The 16,589-nt window shown below is 37.6% G+C and overlaps 1 protein-coding gene across 14 annotated transcripts in view; it reads right to left on the bottom strand.

Moving 5' to 3' along the window:
* Positions 1–16,589, bottom strand: part of CADPS2 (calcium dependent secretion activator 2) — a 581,803-nt gene that overhangs the window by 173,153 nt on the left and 392,061 nt on the right. For 9 of the 14 annotated variants that reach the window (XM_065397473.1, XM_065397474.1, XM_065397479.1 and 6 more), the window contains exons 10-13: positions 8,646–8,754; positions 7,538–7,741; positions 5,225–5,233; positions 2,480–2,616 (exon numbers count right to left, since the gene is read on the bottom strand). In XM_065397473.1, coding sequence (XP_065253545.1) covers positions 2,480–2,616; positions 5,225–5,233; positions 7,538–7,741; positions 8,646–8,754 — 459 coding nt within the window. The remainder of the gene's footprint in view (positions 1–2,479; positions 2,617–5,224; positions 5,234–7,537; positions 7,742–8,645; positions 8,755–16,589) is intronic. The other 5 variants (XM_065397475.1, XM_065397482.1, XM_065397478.1 and 2 more) reach the window with 1 other exon arrangement.

The raw sequence follows: 16,589 nt of genomic DNA, 5'->3' as shown, positions 1-16,589 counted from the left end.
AGGCCCTTAATGTTTTTAGAGGAAACCTAGTTTTGTGATGGCACTCATATTACTAAATCTGATGTGAAAGTATCAATAAACAAAGATTTTTCAGTAAAGAGAGCATACTATTCTGGCAAAGAAATGAGAAATAGAGGTTTAATTGAATCCAGGTGATTAAATGTATCCAGATATTCAGTATACCCTAATTCATCAAAATGATATTATTAACCAAAAAGATACTTTTCTTATACACGAACAAAATTAATTTATTAATTATATATTCCCACATCTTAATGAACATTTTAGTGAAGATTTTTGATTTATAATATTTATATATCCATGTAAATAAAACAAAATTATAAATTAATCAACAAAGAAAGCAGTACATCATCACTAGACCTGCTGAAAATTTACACCAGAAAGTAGCTATATAAGAAATAGGAGTGCCATTTCATTGATTAAAGCCTTTAAATGAAGATCATCTTCCCATTATCCCTTTAATAAATCTGTCACAAAATGTGTATCTTTACATATGTGTCCACACACATACACTCATATGTATATATGCACACATATAATTATGCAAACAACTATGCACTAGATATTGTTAGATAACTAGATACTTTTCTGTCAATCAGATTTTATTGATTGCATAATTGCAAAAAAGCTCCCTACTGTTTACAAGAGTGTTAAATTAAAGATGTTTAGTGCTGGTAATAGGTTTAATCAAAGACTATGTATAATTCCAATTCTTAAAAATTAAGGTTTAGGTTTTTTTGTAGTCATATGTGTGGATAATTATATTTTAATTTATTGAAATGTAAAGAGGTATTTATTTTTTAAAATATCTGCAGTATATAAAATTTGAAATGTTCAGTACAAAGTCACCAAACACATAACTATAGCTATGTTTGCATTAACTGTTCCCATGTTAGCAGCCTCAAAATATTTCTTTAAAACAAAACGGGGAGGGAGTTAATACAATGATTTATTTCTCTTTTATATTCCAAGGAAAACAGAACATTCTGCATGCCCGTTCTGTTTACCAAAAGCTAAAACAACAAGGACCAATAAGAAATCCACCTGTTTTGTGGTTGCTATAGCACTGCATATTCTTCAGAAATTCTTTTTAAAAGTTCTTGAGTCCAAGGTTATATTTAGTGTCTTACCATATTATTATTATAAAAAAGATTTTTGACCCTGATGCACTGTTAGAAAGCTAACCACTTTCTCTTGAGTGCCAATTACTTTGTACAGATGTACCTTCAGGCCTTTTCCTTTGATTCAGTGCACAACTCACAGACACAAAATTAGTCCTTTAACTTTTTCTGTACACACTTAGTTGGTACACTACCAAAGAAAACCATAATTTAAAAAGTGTTTTAAAAGAAAGAAAGTGCCATCAAAAAGGTTATTTTTTTTAAATTGTACAAACTAACCTATAGAAATCTGTTCATTGTTATATCTGGGCAACCGTGACTGGTTAGTTAAATGAAAATGAAAGTAAAAAAAGTGTTGTATTAACTTGCTAGGGCTCACAGTTTTGAAGAGCAGGTGCTAGCAGACTTTGATTTTGATGCTTAGAGTAATTGATCACAACTCCAGATCTCCCAAAGTTAAAAATATGGCATCATCAAGTTAGGGGATCTGATTCTGACGTTAATGACACTACTTTTACACTTGTGTAATTCCATTAACTTCCATGTAGTCACTCCTGATTTTCACTGTTTTAAATTAAATCAGGATCAGAGGGACAGCTTTAAAAAAATTACACAAAACAAAACAGGAAAAGCCAAGACAAAAAATACAATATACAATAAACAGTGAAATGTGAATAATAAATATTGACAAACACTTTCTCACCCCAATTTTCCCTATTAATAATACTTCAGATTTGGGGGAAAAAACCATTCATTTTGGCAGAGTGATTACATTTTTCCTGTTTTCTTTTAATAATTAAAAATATATATTTCTAACTACCAATTATTGTATGTAATTTATACAGGATTTATGCTCATAGAGCGAACCTTGGCTCATCTGATTAAAACCTCATAATTCTGTTGCCTTTTTCCCCTGTGGTTTTGATTCTATTCTTTGTTTTTTAAACTTTCCTAGTCCATGACAGAAGAGAGAATTACAAGATAGATGACATAATGTCTGACATCTGGCAAGCTGAATTTGTACCTTAAAATGCCTGTACAGGTGTTAGTAAATCCTACCACAGAGGTTTCCATTTTTATTAAAGCCTTCTGTTTTATTCAGCCCTCCCTAGAGGAGCTGATAAACTACAGTTCAGAGTCAGTTTGAGTCTATTCTGTTCTCTATTGAGTGGCACAGCAGTAGTCTTCAAGTGTATAATTTTCAAATTTGAAGCCAATCGATTGGAATCCTTTATCCCAACTACAAGCACAGTTATTGAATGAGTCAGGAAGAAAAGGCCACTTTGTTAACAACTATTTCTCACTTTTTCATTTCTTTTATTCCATTCTGTACTCACCAAACAAGAATAGGAATCATTCAATCTATGATCCAAGGTCTGCCTCTGAAGTACTCTAAAGAGGGAAGCATGGTCAAACTTGCAGGGATTAGCAGAAATAAACTCATCCATCCCATGTTTCTGAGCACGATCTGCATCTGTTCAGAGACAGGAAAAACCATACAGTACAGTACATGTGTATGTATATTCTTTTAATTAATGGCCTATGGCTCTCATAGAATGAAGAAGATTCTTGAAAGCATTAAAAATTGAGGGCTGAATTACATCAATGGGTGCATGCAGGTGACTCCAATTATAGAATCTTGTCTTAAATTGATCTAGCAAATAGTTTTATTGAATTATTTTTTTTAATTGCCTATCACCATAAAATCTGGGCACGACACAGATTAAATGTAACAATGGGTGTAATTAAGTAGCCTGCAACTGACAGCACAAACAGCTCTTTTTCCTTGTACAGTCCCAATCGAACATAAATGATCCAGCTAAGGCCCAGAATCAAACAAGTGCTTGACCAAAACCCCAGTTTAGAAAACCTATTTGCAAACGCAATACAGGATATTTAAAATCATTCTGACAGTATGATTCTTTTATTGTACCTTTTTAAACATTACAGATTATAAAATAATCTTATGAGTGTAAACAATTTAATTCTAGGGTTTCTTGTTTACATGAGGTCCTCTTGTTAATTTTAGTAATATTGCCAAATAAATAGCCTTCCTCCATTGCAATAAAAGTTTATGCATTTATATGTCGATGTAGGAAAGAGTATGTCCACTGCACATCAAAGTACCACTCAGAGAAAACAGTGACCATTACTAGAAGCCCATTTCCCAAATGGCAAACTGGAGCAGAAATGAACACATTGGGTTGAGCTAGGTCATTTCCAGCCTTCTTTTTGTACTCCGCTTTTAATGAGACGAACCTAAATGTAGTAATGGCAAAGAGCTCCTTCAACCTCCGAGCAAAGAGTAATGAAAAAAGGGAGCAGTATTTTTGTGTAAATACATAGAGAAAACATGCCATTCCAAATGGCACTTCAATCAAAGGCCCAAATTTATTGTTCTTCACAGATTGCATCTTTCAACGCCTTTGAACCCCGCGGGTTTATCAAAAGACAAGCTCTAGTGATTGCTTTCATTAATGGTATGTTTTGTCAAAGTCCTCAATGTGAATTATCTACCAAGTATGGACAGAAAAAGCCTTACAGTGCCCAAAAGGACTAGCTATGTATTAGCACATTAGCTCTGCTAGATTCTATAGACTATATTGGGGTGAACAGTCCTATCAACTTAAAAATTGACTTTCCCTTACAATAGGATCTCAGCTTTTGTTCCTTTAAATTCAAATATGTCTTTTTATGCTCGTTACTAGAAAACTAGTCCTAAATGTATCCTAAATGTAATTTTGATAACTGCATGGTACAAACCTAAAATTTCTAAAGAAAGGGAGACAAAAGTTTATTGATTAAACCCAATTATAGAGTCAGGTTCATAATAAAACTCAATATTGATCTGTGGGCATGATGCTAACATAATCAGTCACATTTAGAAATTTAGCCCCAGATCATATTGATCCATGTCAAGTCCAACTTTCAGCTGTATTTGTAGATGGAAGAATTATTTAATTCAAGCTGAAGGATCTACAGCATCATATCTTGAAAAGATGCACAAACTAATTCATATCACTTGGCTTTGCATTGTCAAAGCAAGAGTCAAATCCATGTGACAGATTTCACCAAGGTGGATGTAGCAAATAAACAGTGTGACAGTACACTGGTGATTTAAGGTATAAGATGATCATCTACAGAAATAGCAGCATATTATTTCTTAGCATTTAAGAAGCAACAGCATGTATGATTAGATACCTTTTAAAAAGATGAACATTTCTTTTCTGAATACAAGTGGCCTACCATTAATCACAAACTTAGACTCTATTTCACACACAGTAATTTGAAGGGTCCTTTCTTAAATATAAGTGGTAAAAAGTTTAAACATTTAAAATATTAATTTGAAGAGATACACTTGGGCATCAACAAGATTACATTTGATTCAAAGTATTAAACTATGTTGTGAAATTATTTTGAATATTGTTTCCAAAATGTTCTACATTGATAGAAATATTTCCCTAGACACAATCCACGTCAATGTAATAGATTTTTTTCTGCATTTCTTAGTAACAATTGTTTCTTGTATAAATATCTACTTTACTGAGGCTTTTTTTTTTTTTTAAACATTACAGCAGGTCACAGAAAAAAGAATACATAATGTTCCTTTGTGCTGTGTCCCTTGTGCATAACATGTACCCAGCAGCAGCTTGCTTAAGCTTTTGGGACTTAATTCTTCTCTGCATAATTACAGGTACAAGATCTTTTTTCTTATTTTTAAAAAAGTATATATTTCTTTTGATGATTAATTTGAAACCAGTGGCGTGTGTGTTGTTACACAATGAGACTTTGACCTAACATCCAGATGCATTAATATGGACACTTGAACATGTATGAAGTCCCACTGAAGTCAATGGAGTCTGTGATAGCAGACCCAGACGCAGGATAAGTTGGGAAAACCAAAACAAAGTTTTCAGATGTACATACTTATTGGTACTTAGTCCTAATACCCATTTCCTACCAATATTTGCATTTTATATTTTTCTTCAAAAGTCAATAAAAAGCCTTAATGTACTAATATCAAACATTAAATGGGAAATATACCACTCAAGATTTAAAAAAAAGAATAGTTAAAAACTTACCTTTGCCAGCTACAGGTGAGCAGGTAATAATTAAAAAAAAAAAAAGTTTGTGTCACATACTATATCCCATTTACTCTACAGTGTTTACACTCTAGTAACTGTTCATCTTTTCCAATCCTTTCCCCACAAAAATAAAATAAAATAAAGTTGAACTGCATAATTAAAAACATAAGAACTTGTTTGGAAGATTAAAAGACAGGGATAAATATTTTATGGCTGTGGTTTCAAAATTCGATTAGCACTACATTTTAGCATTATTTAGAATAAAAATTTGCTTCATCAGATCCTTGAAGCAATGAGTTTGAGACTTTCTGGTTTGCCCACCAAGGTAAAAAAAAAGTGACACCTTGACCACCATAATGATATAATAAAAATGCAATTCCTTTCTAACTTCTATTCACTCCCTCGACTTTATGGAGAAAAAAAACATAAGGAGGACTGAAATTGCTCCTGCTTATTTTCAGTTCATATTTGACTCCCCCCCACCCCCCAGCATTACTATCTGTGTCATCTCTGGATTAGGTACATGTGAAATTAACGTGCCCTTTTCTGTTCAGGAACCATAAATAGGTTAATTGTTTAATTTAATGGACCACAGGGCTTGGTCTAACTCTCACTAAAAATCAATGAAAAGGCTCCACTGATTTCAACAGGAGTTGATTTAGGCCCTTAGTCTTCAGTGAATGTTTCTGACACATTTGGAAAAAAGAAACTGGTTCACAAATAAAAATAAGCTAGGAGTGACTGAAAATGAAGCACTATCATGGCTCAGTATGGCATTTTTTAATGATCTAAATTCAAATATAGTAGTAGTTAACGTTTTATTTTTTTAAATAAATAAGAATTAAATCCCTTCCCTTTATATTCTAAAAAGAGTTTTAAATTTCCAACAAAATATTTCCCAGCTCACCTTTATTATACAAAATATTTGTGACTATGTTGATAGAACTGTAATTCATCATTCTGATACCAGGTATCAGGAAACCCTAGATTATAGAAGACTTCCAGTAGATATAGGGCAACTGTTAAGAGTATCAGACATACCAATCTTTTAAAAGTCTGCTAGTAGACTGCTTTAAACTTTTGTGGTCTAAAGAGATGTGGGTATTTATTCAAAGCTGCTCATATCCGATTTTTTTTTTTAAGTAATGTTTCGAGAAATGCCATCTTTAAATTTAGAAGTAGACCCAGATTCAGCAAAGCACTTATGCACATGCCTAACTTAAAGCAACCGTACTTATGGATAGGCTTTGCAAAAGTAGAAGTAAAGTAAAACCATAACTCCTGATTTCACCCAGCTGTTAATATGAAGTCAATGGAAATTCAGCATGTGCTTAAGGTTAAGCATGTGTTTCAGTGTTTGCTCAAGCGGGATGGACTAAAGTATGTGTTTAAGTGCATTGCTAAGTCAAGGCATTAATCAGTAAAAGCACGTGTCGTTTATTTGAAGTTAGCTTTTCTCTTCAACCCACAGTGACTTCGAACAGAATATGACAGCAGAGTCAGCATGACTTGGGCTGCATCAGCTGGGGTGTGATTATATGAGAGACTGGTAGCACCTCCTATATTAAGGTTGCTCAACATTTGCCATTATAGGATTCTGATTCCAGTTGCTTATAACTCTGACAACTTCAACTGTTTGGGCTGAAATTGTATATGCTGGGTTTCTGCCTCAGGCTGGTATTTTTTGGGGGAAAACTTCAGCCAAAATGGTTCAGCCATTTCTGAGAACAAGGCTATGGAAAAATAAGTTGTTTTGCCTATGTTAAAATATTCTGGTGCTTTCTTAAAGCTCTAGCACCTTCATGCTTTGTCTGAATGCTTTTAAGATTTAACACATAATTTAGTATCCTCTGGGGATGTCTGGAAGTCTTGCAGCCCGTCTAGGCCATCCACCTCTCTATCTTATGATTGCATTAACATATTTGTATAATATATTTGGGTGCACAGAAAAGCAGATTATAAAGCTAATGGATTGATGAGGGTAAAATAATGCTTTCCTATTGATCACTGTAATGGTTAACACTTAGAAAAATATATTCTACACCAAATGCTATCTCCATGGCAATATGTGGTTCAACTTTAACCCGTATACAGTTAATTGTTATATTTTCATAATTTATAATAGCAACAATGACCTCCAAATCAGACATTCTCTGGCTGTTAATGATACTCTGGGTTAAAGAGCTTTCAGATAAGAACAAACTAGCAGGAAACATCCTCCCTGTGAATCACTCCTGCTTAATCTTCCCTGAGGGAGACATTCCATGCTTCGCTTATTAAAAACCAAAACCAAAAAAAAAAAATACTTACAAAGCTGTGATAATTCCATATGGACATTTCCTCCTTTTGGATTCATCTTCTGTGCTTGACTTGCAGGAATGGGTTTATATGACTGACCTGTTGCTCTGTACATTGCTTGAACCCATAGTATTCTATCCTGGTCATCATCACTGGCAAATATTACCGTATCTCCTTCTTTAACAGCATTGAAAAACATTCGACCACCCTGAAGACCTGCAAAAATAGATAGCAAAATATCAGTGCACAATGGCATCAGTGATTTTTAATGGTGAATATTAAATACATATTTAGTATGTTAACTAACTGGATGCCAATATTTTTAAGATCATCAAATGAATTAAATAGGTATTTGTGCTCAAGAAGCATGAGAAAATTTGCAGCACAGCCATTAAATGGTAGTGTGTAGACATAATATATACAGGCCATGCAAAGAGTAACCCAAATCCTAATCTGTTTCCCATTGGATTCAAGAATGAGAGAGACTAATAATAATATTTAGCACTCATGTATCACTTTTCATCTACAAACCACTGCACAAACTAATCAAGTCTCTCAACATCCCTGATGTTTAGGTAATTTTGATCATTCCTATTTTCATGTCCAGAAATTGAGGCAGAGCTGTTAACTGACTTGCTCAGTCAGGATTATAACCTACAAATTCCTGGCTTCTGATTCTGGTGTAAATTTACTAGACCATGCCGACTCTTGCAATGTTGAAGTGTGTGGCTTTAGATTAACAGACTTCATTCAGTAGAGTCCTGCTGAGTTCTCTTTGTCAATGTTTACTATCAATACTAACAATATAGGAAGAAAGGGAAAGATATTGGTTTACTATGTTTCCCTGATAGGTGTGTTTTTGTTTTAGTGCAAATGGCTCTGTGACCTTTTGAACACCTTAGTTTGAATTTTTTGATCTTTCTTTCTTTCAACAAACTTACTTCTTTCTAAAGCATGATTTTCCTACTTGAAAAACTCAGAGGAATAACTGTAAAACCTTCAGCCACTGGCAGAAAATAAATGTTATCATGTCGACTGACAGAAACATCAAAGATAATAAGTAAAATGAATTTGCTGTTGTACATACTCTGTAAAACTTTTGTAATAGCAGGAAGTGTACCTGTGTGAGGAGCTGTATAATCCACAGTGTATCCTTCAAGCTGCATTAATTCCTGAGGCTCAGATTTCTTTTCTCTGTAACTGCACATTGCAAATGTGTACTGGCTTACCTGAATAAGAACAGGAGTTTTGGTTTGTTACATTGCATTTCATCTGTTTACATGCCAGATGACAATTGACTGGTGTTATACAACACAAACAACAAGACACATATACAGAAAGCAGAAGAAATGCTACTTCACATCTTCTAAATGCTCAAACCGAGGGGGTGAGAAAGTGCCATAAGTCATCCTCTCAAGAGGATCAGTTGCCAGAAGACTAGAAGCAGACTACCTTGTGGAAAAGAAACTGCTGACAGAGGGAAATGCACACAATCAGCCAGTGGGGATAAATGAGTGTGTAGTCTGGTCACTCCTAATCAATAGAGGTAAGAGCTACCTATAGTCTGTAGTATGGGGAGGAAGAGAACCCCAAGTTTCACATGGGTCTCGGGAAAGAAAGCTATGGTGGAGCTTTTGAATTTTTATCTAAATCAACCTTTTCAGGTTTCTCCATTCTAGACCCAGTCAGTACATCATTCACTAACAACCCTCATCTGAGGTCAAATTCCAACAGCTGACTCCAGCTGAATTCAATGGGTTCTGCAGGTGCTTAGCCAAATTATGGATCACATCGTAAAAAAAAAAAAAAAAAAAAAAAAGACAACAGATCTCTATCTCAGTACATTTTCATAATGGTGCATGTACATTTTGCTGTGTGATTTCTACTGGAATTAATCAGAGCTTTGACATGCTCAGACAAAAGGTGCAATATTAATATAAAGTATAATTATAATGGCATGTGGGTAGCTAAATTCCTGTACACTGCTTTGAAAATGTACTGTAATGTTTTAATTATTATTTGTTGTTTTACAGTAGCTGTAAGGGCCCCCAAAAAGCTTGGGCCCCATTGTGGTAGGGGTAGATGCACATGGTAAGTGAACAGTCCCTGCCTGCAGAGTTTACAGTCTAAATGAACAAGACAGACAAGTGGAGTATGATCCCATTTTACAGATGGGAAACTAGGGACAAAAAGATTAAGTGACTTATCCAGTGTCACAAAGGCAGTCTATGGTGAGACAGGAACAAAACCTAAATATCTTGAGTCCCAGTCAAATACTTTAACCACAAGACCAACCCTTCTTCTGTTTAATTTTTCACATAAATGAACTAAGGATAAATTAAACTATAAAGTGAATATGTACATATATGAGATTCTGTATGTAGATTTTTTATATTATCTGTTACTTAAAATATTTAGTTAATTTAGTCTGATACTTCTATAAATATTAAAATGAGCAGCACATGCTAGCTATGAGCCAGATTCTTTTACTCACACTGAGCAGCAACCTCACTTCTCAATCTTGGTCCATCAATTTAAATGGGACTACCCTAGGAGTACGGTACAGCTCAACATGAATAAGGGGGCAGAATCTGGCCAAAATGGTTAAAATTTTCTTTCACACAGATTCGTAGATTTTAAGGCCATACGGGACCATTATGATCAGCTAGTCTGACCTTCTGAACCACAAAGGCCATAGAACCTTGCCCAGGTATGCAGGAAGCCCATAATTTTTGTATAAGCTAATGCATATCATTTAGAAAGATAATGAGTCTTGATTAACAAAGACTACAGGTGATAGAGAATCTACCACATCCCAAAGTACATTGTTCCAACAGTTAACTACCCTCACAGCTAAAAATTTACATTTTATTTCTGAATTTATTAGCTTCAGTTTCCAACTGTTAGATCTTGTTGTGCCTTTTTCTGCCTAGATCAAAGACCCATCTACTAAAAGAAGAACTCTTTCCCATTCAGATACTTGTAGACCAGGATCAAGTCACTTAACTTTTTCCTGGATAAACTAAATATATTTTGTACTTAAGTCTCTCAACTAAAAGGCATGTTTTTTCAGACTGCAAATCATCCTTGCAGCTCTTTTCTGAACCCCTTCTAATTTTTCAACATTCTTTCTGAAGTGTTGATACCAGAACTGGGAAAACATTCCAGTGATGGTCTACTAAAGCCATATACAGAGACAATACCACCTCTCTACTTCTACTTGATATTCACCCAAGGATCACATTTGCTCTCTTAACTACAGCATTGCACTGGGACCTCACGTTCAATTGGTTATCTACCATGACCCTGAAGTCCTTCTCAGCATCACCAAATCCCAGGATACAGACCCCCATCTTGTAAATGTGACCTACAATCTTTGTTCCTAGCTGAATGTTCCTGCATTTGGCTATACACTAAAACACAGGTTGTTCTTACCAGCTGATCCAGTTTGTTCTATATCCATATCGGTCTTCTCAGACTAGCAGCTTTAAATAACAATATCACACCAATGACTTGCATCATAAAGGTAGTTAATTAACTAATTGTGATAATGTTTATATTCCAGTTTTTTCCTGCAGTTACTGTACACCTGTGAAGACATTGTGAATTACTTGGTACTAGGCTGACTGCTAATATCTCCTGCATGGCTTTGCATCACAAGGTAGTCTCCTACGCACTGTGCAACATAGTCTGTTGGCTTTACTTACATTTTTCTAAAGGGACATTCCTCAAAATCAGCCCTACATTTTAGATTTTGTTTAAAAATATAAAACCTAAACCTTTTCAACTCCTAAGACAAAGAGAATAAAATAATTAGAAAATCCTTCAGAAAACATGGGGACACAGGAATTGCCTTACTGGATTACATCATGGTCCATTTAGTCTGCTACCTATCTCTTTCAGTGCCAACATGAGATGCTAAACAGGAAGGTGGAAAACCCTCATTGTGGACAACAAAACAATAACATGCACAGGGAACAAATATTTAATAATAGACTCTTTAACATAGCTGAGAAAGGTATAACAAGATCCAATGACTGGAAGTTGAATCTAGACAAATTCAGATCAGAAATAAGGCATAATGTTGAGAGTAATGAATCACTGGAACAATTTACCAAGGATTGTGGTGGATTCTACATCACTAACCACTTTTAAATCCAGATTGGATTTTGTTCTACAAGATATGTTCGAGGAATTATTTTGTGGAACTTCTAAGGCCTGTGGTAGGTTAGATGATCACTATGGTCCCTTCTGGACTTGGAATCTACACATCTATGAAAATATACATTTTGTTGTTTCATCATAAACAAAAGCTGGAAAAGTGGTGAAATACATTTTCAAGTAATTGGGCTAAAGGAAGTCCCTCCTGATAATTCATCAAATAACTGTCAAAAATGGAAAGTCTGAAGTTAGAGACAAGATATTTTCAGATAAAAATAGAACTGATCTCTCTTCTTAAATAGCAATATTAGGTTGTAGTGCTTAATTTGTAATGAAAGATGTGCCAGGGCTCAAGCAAGTTTTTCACACTAACAACTGATGCAGCAAGCCCAGAGGTGCCAGGGCTATGAACTGCCAAGCCTAGAGGTGCCAGGGCTCAGCCAGGGCAAGCTCTGGCACAAATTAAGCACTGTTAGGTAGGAAGAAATGTAAATTTTTTGTCTGTAATTGCGAAGTTTTCTGAAGGTCATAATTTCCACAGAGCCAAACATCAGGGTCTCATACATATGTTTAATTAGCTTGCATGTTAAAGTTTATTTATAACAAAATGTAAAGCTACTAAAAATTTGTGTTTGTTTATTACAAACCTGAAAATGGGCTGTAAAACAATTTCACCAAGGTATACCAATTTTTAAAAGGAGACCCAGCCCATAAGGTGAAGCATTCCCCACCAGAAGGCAGGGGGAAGGGAGCAGATGAAGTTTTCACTACCCCCACCTCTACTAGAGAGGGAAGATTTTGGGGACATATGGCTCCAACAGTCTCCCATATCTTCTCAGCAGTTCCAGACTCTAGGAGGTGGAGTATAGGATTCAAAGCTTGACTGCCAAGTGGGCATGAGCACACCCTGGCAATACCTTCATGGTCCAGGACCACAGTTACAGAGAGAATATGATCCATAATTGATCAGTGGAATTTCTGACCTTGGGCAACCTTCAGGGCCCAAACAGACAATTACCTATAGGGATGGATAGGATTGCCAACCCTCTCAGTTTCGCCGGGAGTCTCTTGGAATCACACTCTATCTCCCGGAGGCTACTTCAGCCAAACCGGGAAATTTTGGGCGTTAAGAGTCCGGTGCAGCAGCAGGGCTAAGGCAGGCTCCCTTACCTGCCTGGGCTCAGCGCCGCTCCCAGAAGTGGCCGGCATCATACCTGCGGCCCCTGGGGATCAGGGGGTTTCCACATGCTGCCCCCGTCCCGAGTGTCGACTCTGCAGCTCCCATTGGCCGGGAACTGTGGCCAATGGGAGCTGCAGGGGTGGTGCCTATGGGCAGTGGTGTGTGGACATCTCCTGGCCCCCCACCTAGGAGCTGCTGCCAGAGGGATGTGCCAGTTGCTTTTGGGAGCCGCCTGAGGTAAGCGCCGACCTCCTCACCCCCTTCCACACCCTAAGCCCCTGCCCCAGCCCAGAACCCGCACCCCCCCTGCATCCAAACTCCCTCCCAGAGCCCATACCCTGCACTCCAACCCCCTACCCCAGCCTAGAGCCCGCACCCTGCACCCAAACTCCCTCCTAGAGCCCACACCCCACATCCCCTCCCACACCAAACTCCCTTCCAGAGCCCTATCCCACACCCTCTCCTGCACCCAAACTCCCTGCCCCAGCCCAGAGCCTGCACCCTGCATCCAAACTCCTTCCGAGAGCCTGACCCCATACCCGCTTCTGCACCAAAACTCCCTCCCAGAGCCCGCACCCTGCACCCCCCCCGCACTCAAATGCCCTCCCACAGCCCGCACTCCATGCTACCTCCCGCACCCAAACTCCCTCCCAGAGCCCACAGCCCCTCCCACACCCCAACCCCCTGCCCCAGCTTGGTGAAAGTGAGTGAGGGTGGAGGAGAGCGAGCAACGGGGGGGCCGGCGGATGGAATGGGGGCCGTGGCCTTGGGGAAGGGGCAGGACAGGGGTGTGGCCTCGAGGAAGGTGTGGGGCAGGGGCGGGGCAAGGATCTTTGGGTTTGCGTGATTAGACAGTTGGCAACCCTAGGGATGGAGGGCGCCCATGGTCTGAGGGAGTTTTGAAGATAGTTTTGTAGGTACTGTATATATAAAACCTAATAGGAAGGAGTGGATAATCAGCAGGTACAGAGCCACATCGTAAAGGGTGCTTGAGGGTTATCGTTTCCTAGGGAATATTTAGTATTGTTTTAAAAATAACGTACATAATTCAAAATCCTAAAGTTGTGCAAACTGTTAGCCTATGTAATATTAATAATGTTAACCTCCCATTTCCTGCATACCATTCCTTCCTACTATCTGTTACACTCATCCAATGAGTTTTGTCTTCCATGAGATTTTAAGATTTTTGAGTTGGTGACCAAGTCTTCCTATGTATTTATACAATGCCCAGCAAAACTTGACCCTGATCCTGATTTGAAACTGTGGGCACTATAACAGTTTATATAAATCCAAATAATAATAAACATATAAACGTTAATTAAGTCTATTACAATCTATAAACTATGAAAGCTGCTGATGTATGATTATTGAAATATCACTGACGGACAGTTGGGTAACTTGATCCGCTCAGCTAAAGAAGTGAAGGTGTTTGGTTTTCATGTATATTCCAAAAACATTGTTTTACTTGCATCAGCTTTTGTCTCATCAGGAATCAGTGCTCCTGCCACAACATTACTGTTATTAGTGTTAATTATATTTGCAGCACTCAAAAGTGTGCAAGGTGCTTAGTAGAACAAATAAGAGACAAGTCCCTGCTAAAAAGGGCTTACAATAAGGAAGAAAGAAAAAAAATCATATTTTTATTCACTGCTACTTTTTTAAATGTATGTTAAACCCTCCCTCACCATTCTAAGCTAGAGTAATGCTGTGTATTCACTTGGATATGAACAACACACTCACAGCTGTACCCATCTGGCATGTAATTTTGAGCTCACATTTGCTATCTTTCCAAATATTTTTTCATGAATCACATATTGCCGATTACAGACAGACTTGTCAATAGCCACTGGTACTAATTATAGTAATGATCCCCCACCACAGAAAACTCTGTGATTGAACCTGAGACACAATCCCCTTCCCTATACTCCCATCTGGGTCACTACAGATTCTCTGTGCTATCTCACAATAAGGTGGCAGATTGTTTGGGCTGGAATTAGGGAGGCACAGGTGTTACCACCTGCTATAAATTCTTTAGTTACCCTTTCTATTACCCTTATGTTTTACTGGATATTTAACTGATGCAATCATACTCCAAAGCACAATATACTGTACTGCTAATAAAAAATCCTTCTTACAGTATAAAGGTAAAGCAAAATTATATATTTAACCTAAAATATTTTCAAATTGTAAAAGTTCCTAGTAAAATTTTTTTAAAAATAAATCTAGAAAATCAACACTCACTGGGCTCTATGATTATAAAGTGTGTTTCCACTTTCTTTTGTAGTAGTGCACGGTCACATTTTTATGCATAAAGTCTATGAGGCCAGGATTTCATAGGCCATCTTGAGGAAGAATTTCTGGATTAATGCACTATGAAACCAGTGTAATACCAGAGATACATCAATGATATTTTCATACTCTGGACAGACAACCTACACTCCCTCACAGATTTCCACCACAACTTCAACAACCCACCCATCAAACTCTCTCTAGAACACTTCCACACCAGGATCAACCTCCTGGACACCACAATCAACTTCAACAATGAAACCCTACAGATAACTATATACAAGACACCCACAGGACCACCACACCTCCCTTCACTGATCCAGTAACCACCCCAATCACACCAAAAAATCTGTTATCTACAGCCAGGCACTCAGATACCACAGAATATGCTCTGAGGAGATAGTCCACGATACACTCTTTTACACACTTAAAACCGCCTTCAACAAACAAGGACACTCCACCAGAGAAGTAGGTCATATCATGGAATGGGCCACCCAAATATCCCACAAGAACCTGCTTCATTATGGGGAAAAAAACACTCTGACCACACACCCCTAGTTGTCACCTACTACCCTACGCTGGGATCCATATGGGACTATCATTAAACAACTACAACACATAGTCGATGGGGACCCCATCCTGAAATATTGCCAGAATCCCCTCTTCTGGCCCTCAAACAAGCCCACAACCTCACCCAGCTCATCATCAGAAACAAAGTCCCCACAGACGAGGACACAGCAACTCAAAGTGGCACAAGATCCTGCCAGAACAACAGATGCAAAACCTTCAGACATACCAATACCCCACACAACACATCTTTCAAGATCCAGGGGTCCTACACGTGCCTATCACAACAGGTAGTGTACCTCATCCAGTGTACTACATGCCCCAATATCAGCTATGTGGGTGAAATGAGACAATCACCACGCTCTCGAATGAACTCATACAGAAAATAATAAAACACAAGCCGGTTTTGGGACCGGCTCTGTTCAATATCTTCATTAACGACTTAGATATTGGCATAGAAAGTACGCTTATTAAGTTTGCGGATGATACCAAACTGGGAGGGATTGCAACTGCTTTGGAGGACAGGGTCATAATTCAAAATGATCTGGACAAATTGGAGAAATGGTCTGAGTTAAACAGGATGAAGTTTAACAAAGACAAATGCAAAGTGCTCCACTTAGGAAGAAAAAATCAGTTTCACACATACAGAATGGGAAGAGACTGTCTAGGAAGGAGTACGGCAGAAAGGGATCTAGGGGTTATAGTGGACCACAAGCTAAATATGAGTCAACAGTGTGATGCTGTTGCAAAAAAAAGCAAACATGATTCTGGGATGTATTAACAGGTGTGTTGTGAGCAAGACACGAGAAGTCTTTCTTCCGCTCTACTCTGCTCTGGTTAGGCCTCAGCTGGAGTATTGTGTCCAGT

This window comes from Emys orbicularis, chromosome 1 (genome assembly GCF_028017835.1).
Source record: "Emys orbicularis isolate rEmyOrb1 chromosome 1, rEmyOrb1.hap1, whole genome shotgun sequence".
NCBI lineage: Eukaryota > Metazoa > Chordata > Testudines > Emydidae > Emys > Emys orbicularis.
Note: the sequence above shows the minus strand (reverse complement) of the source record. Positions and strands in the feature narration are given on the sequence as shown.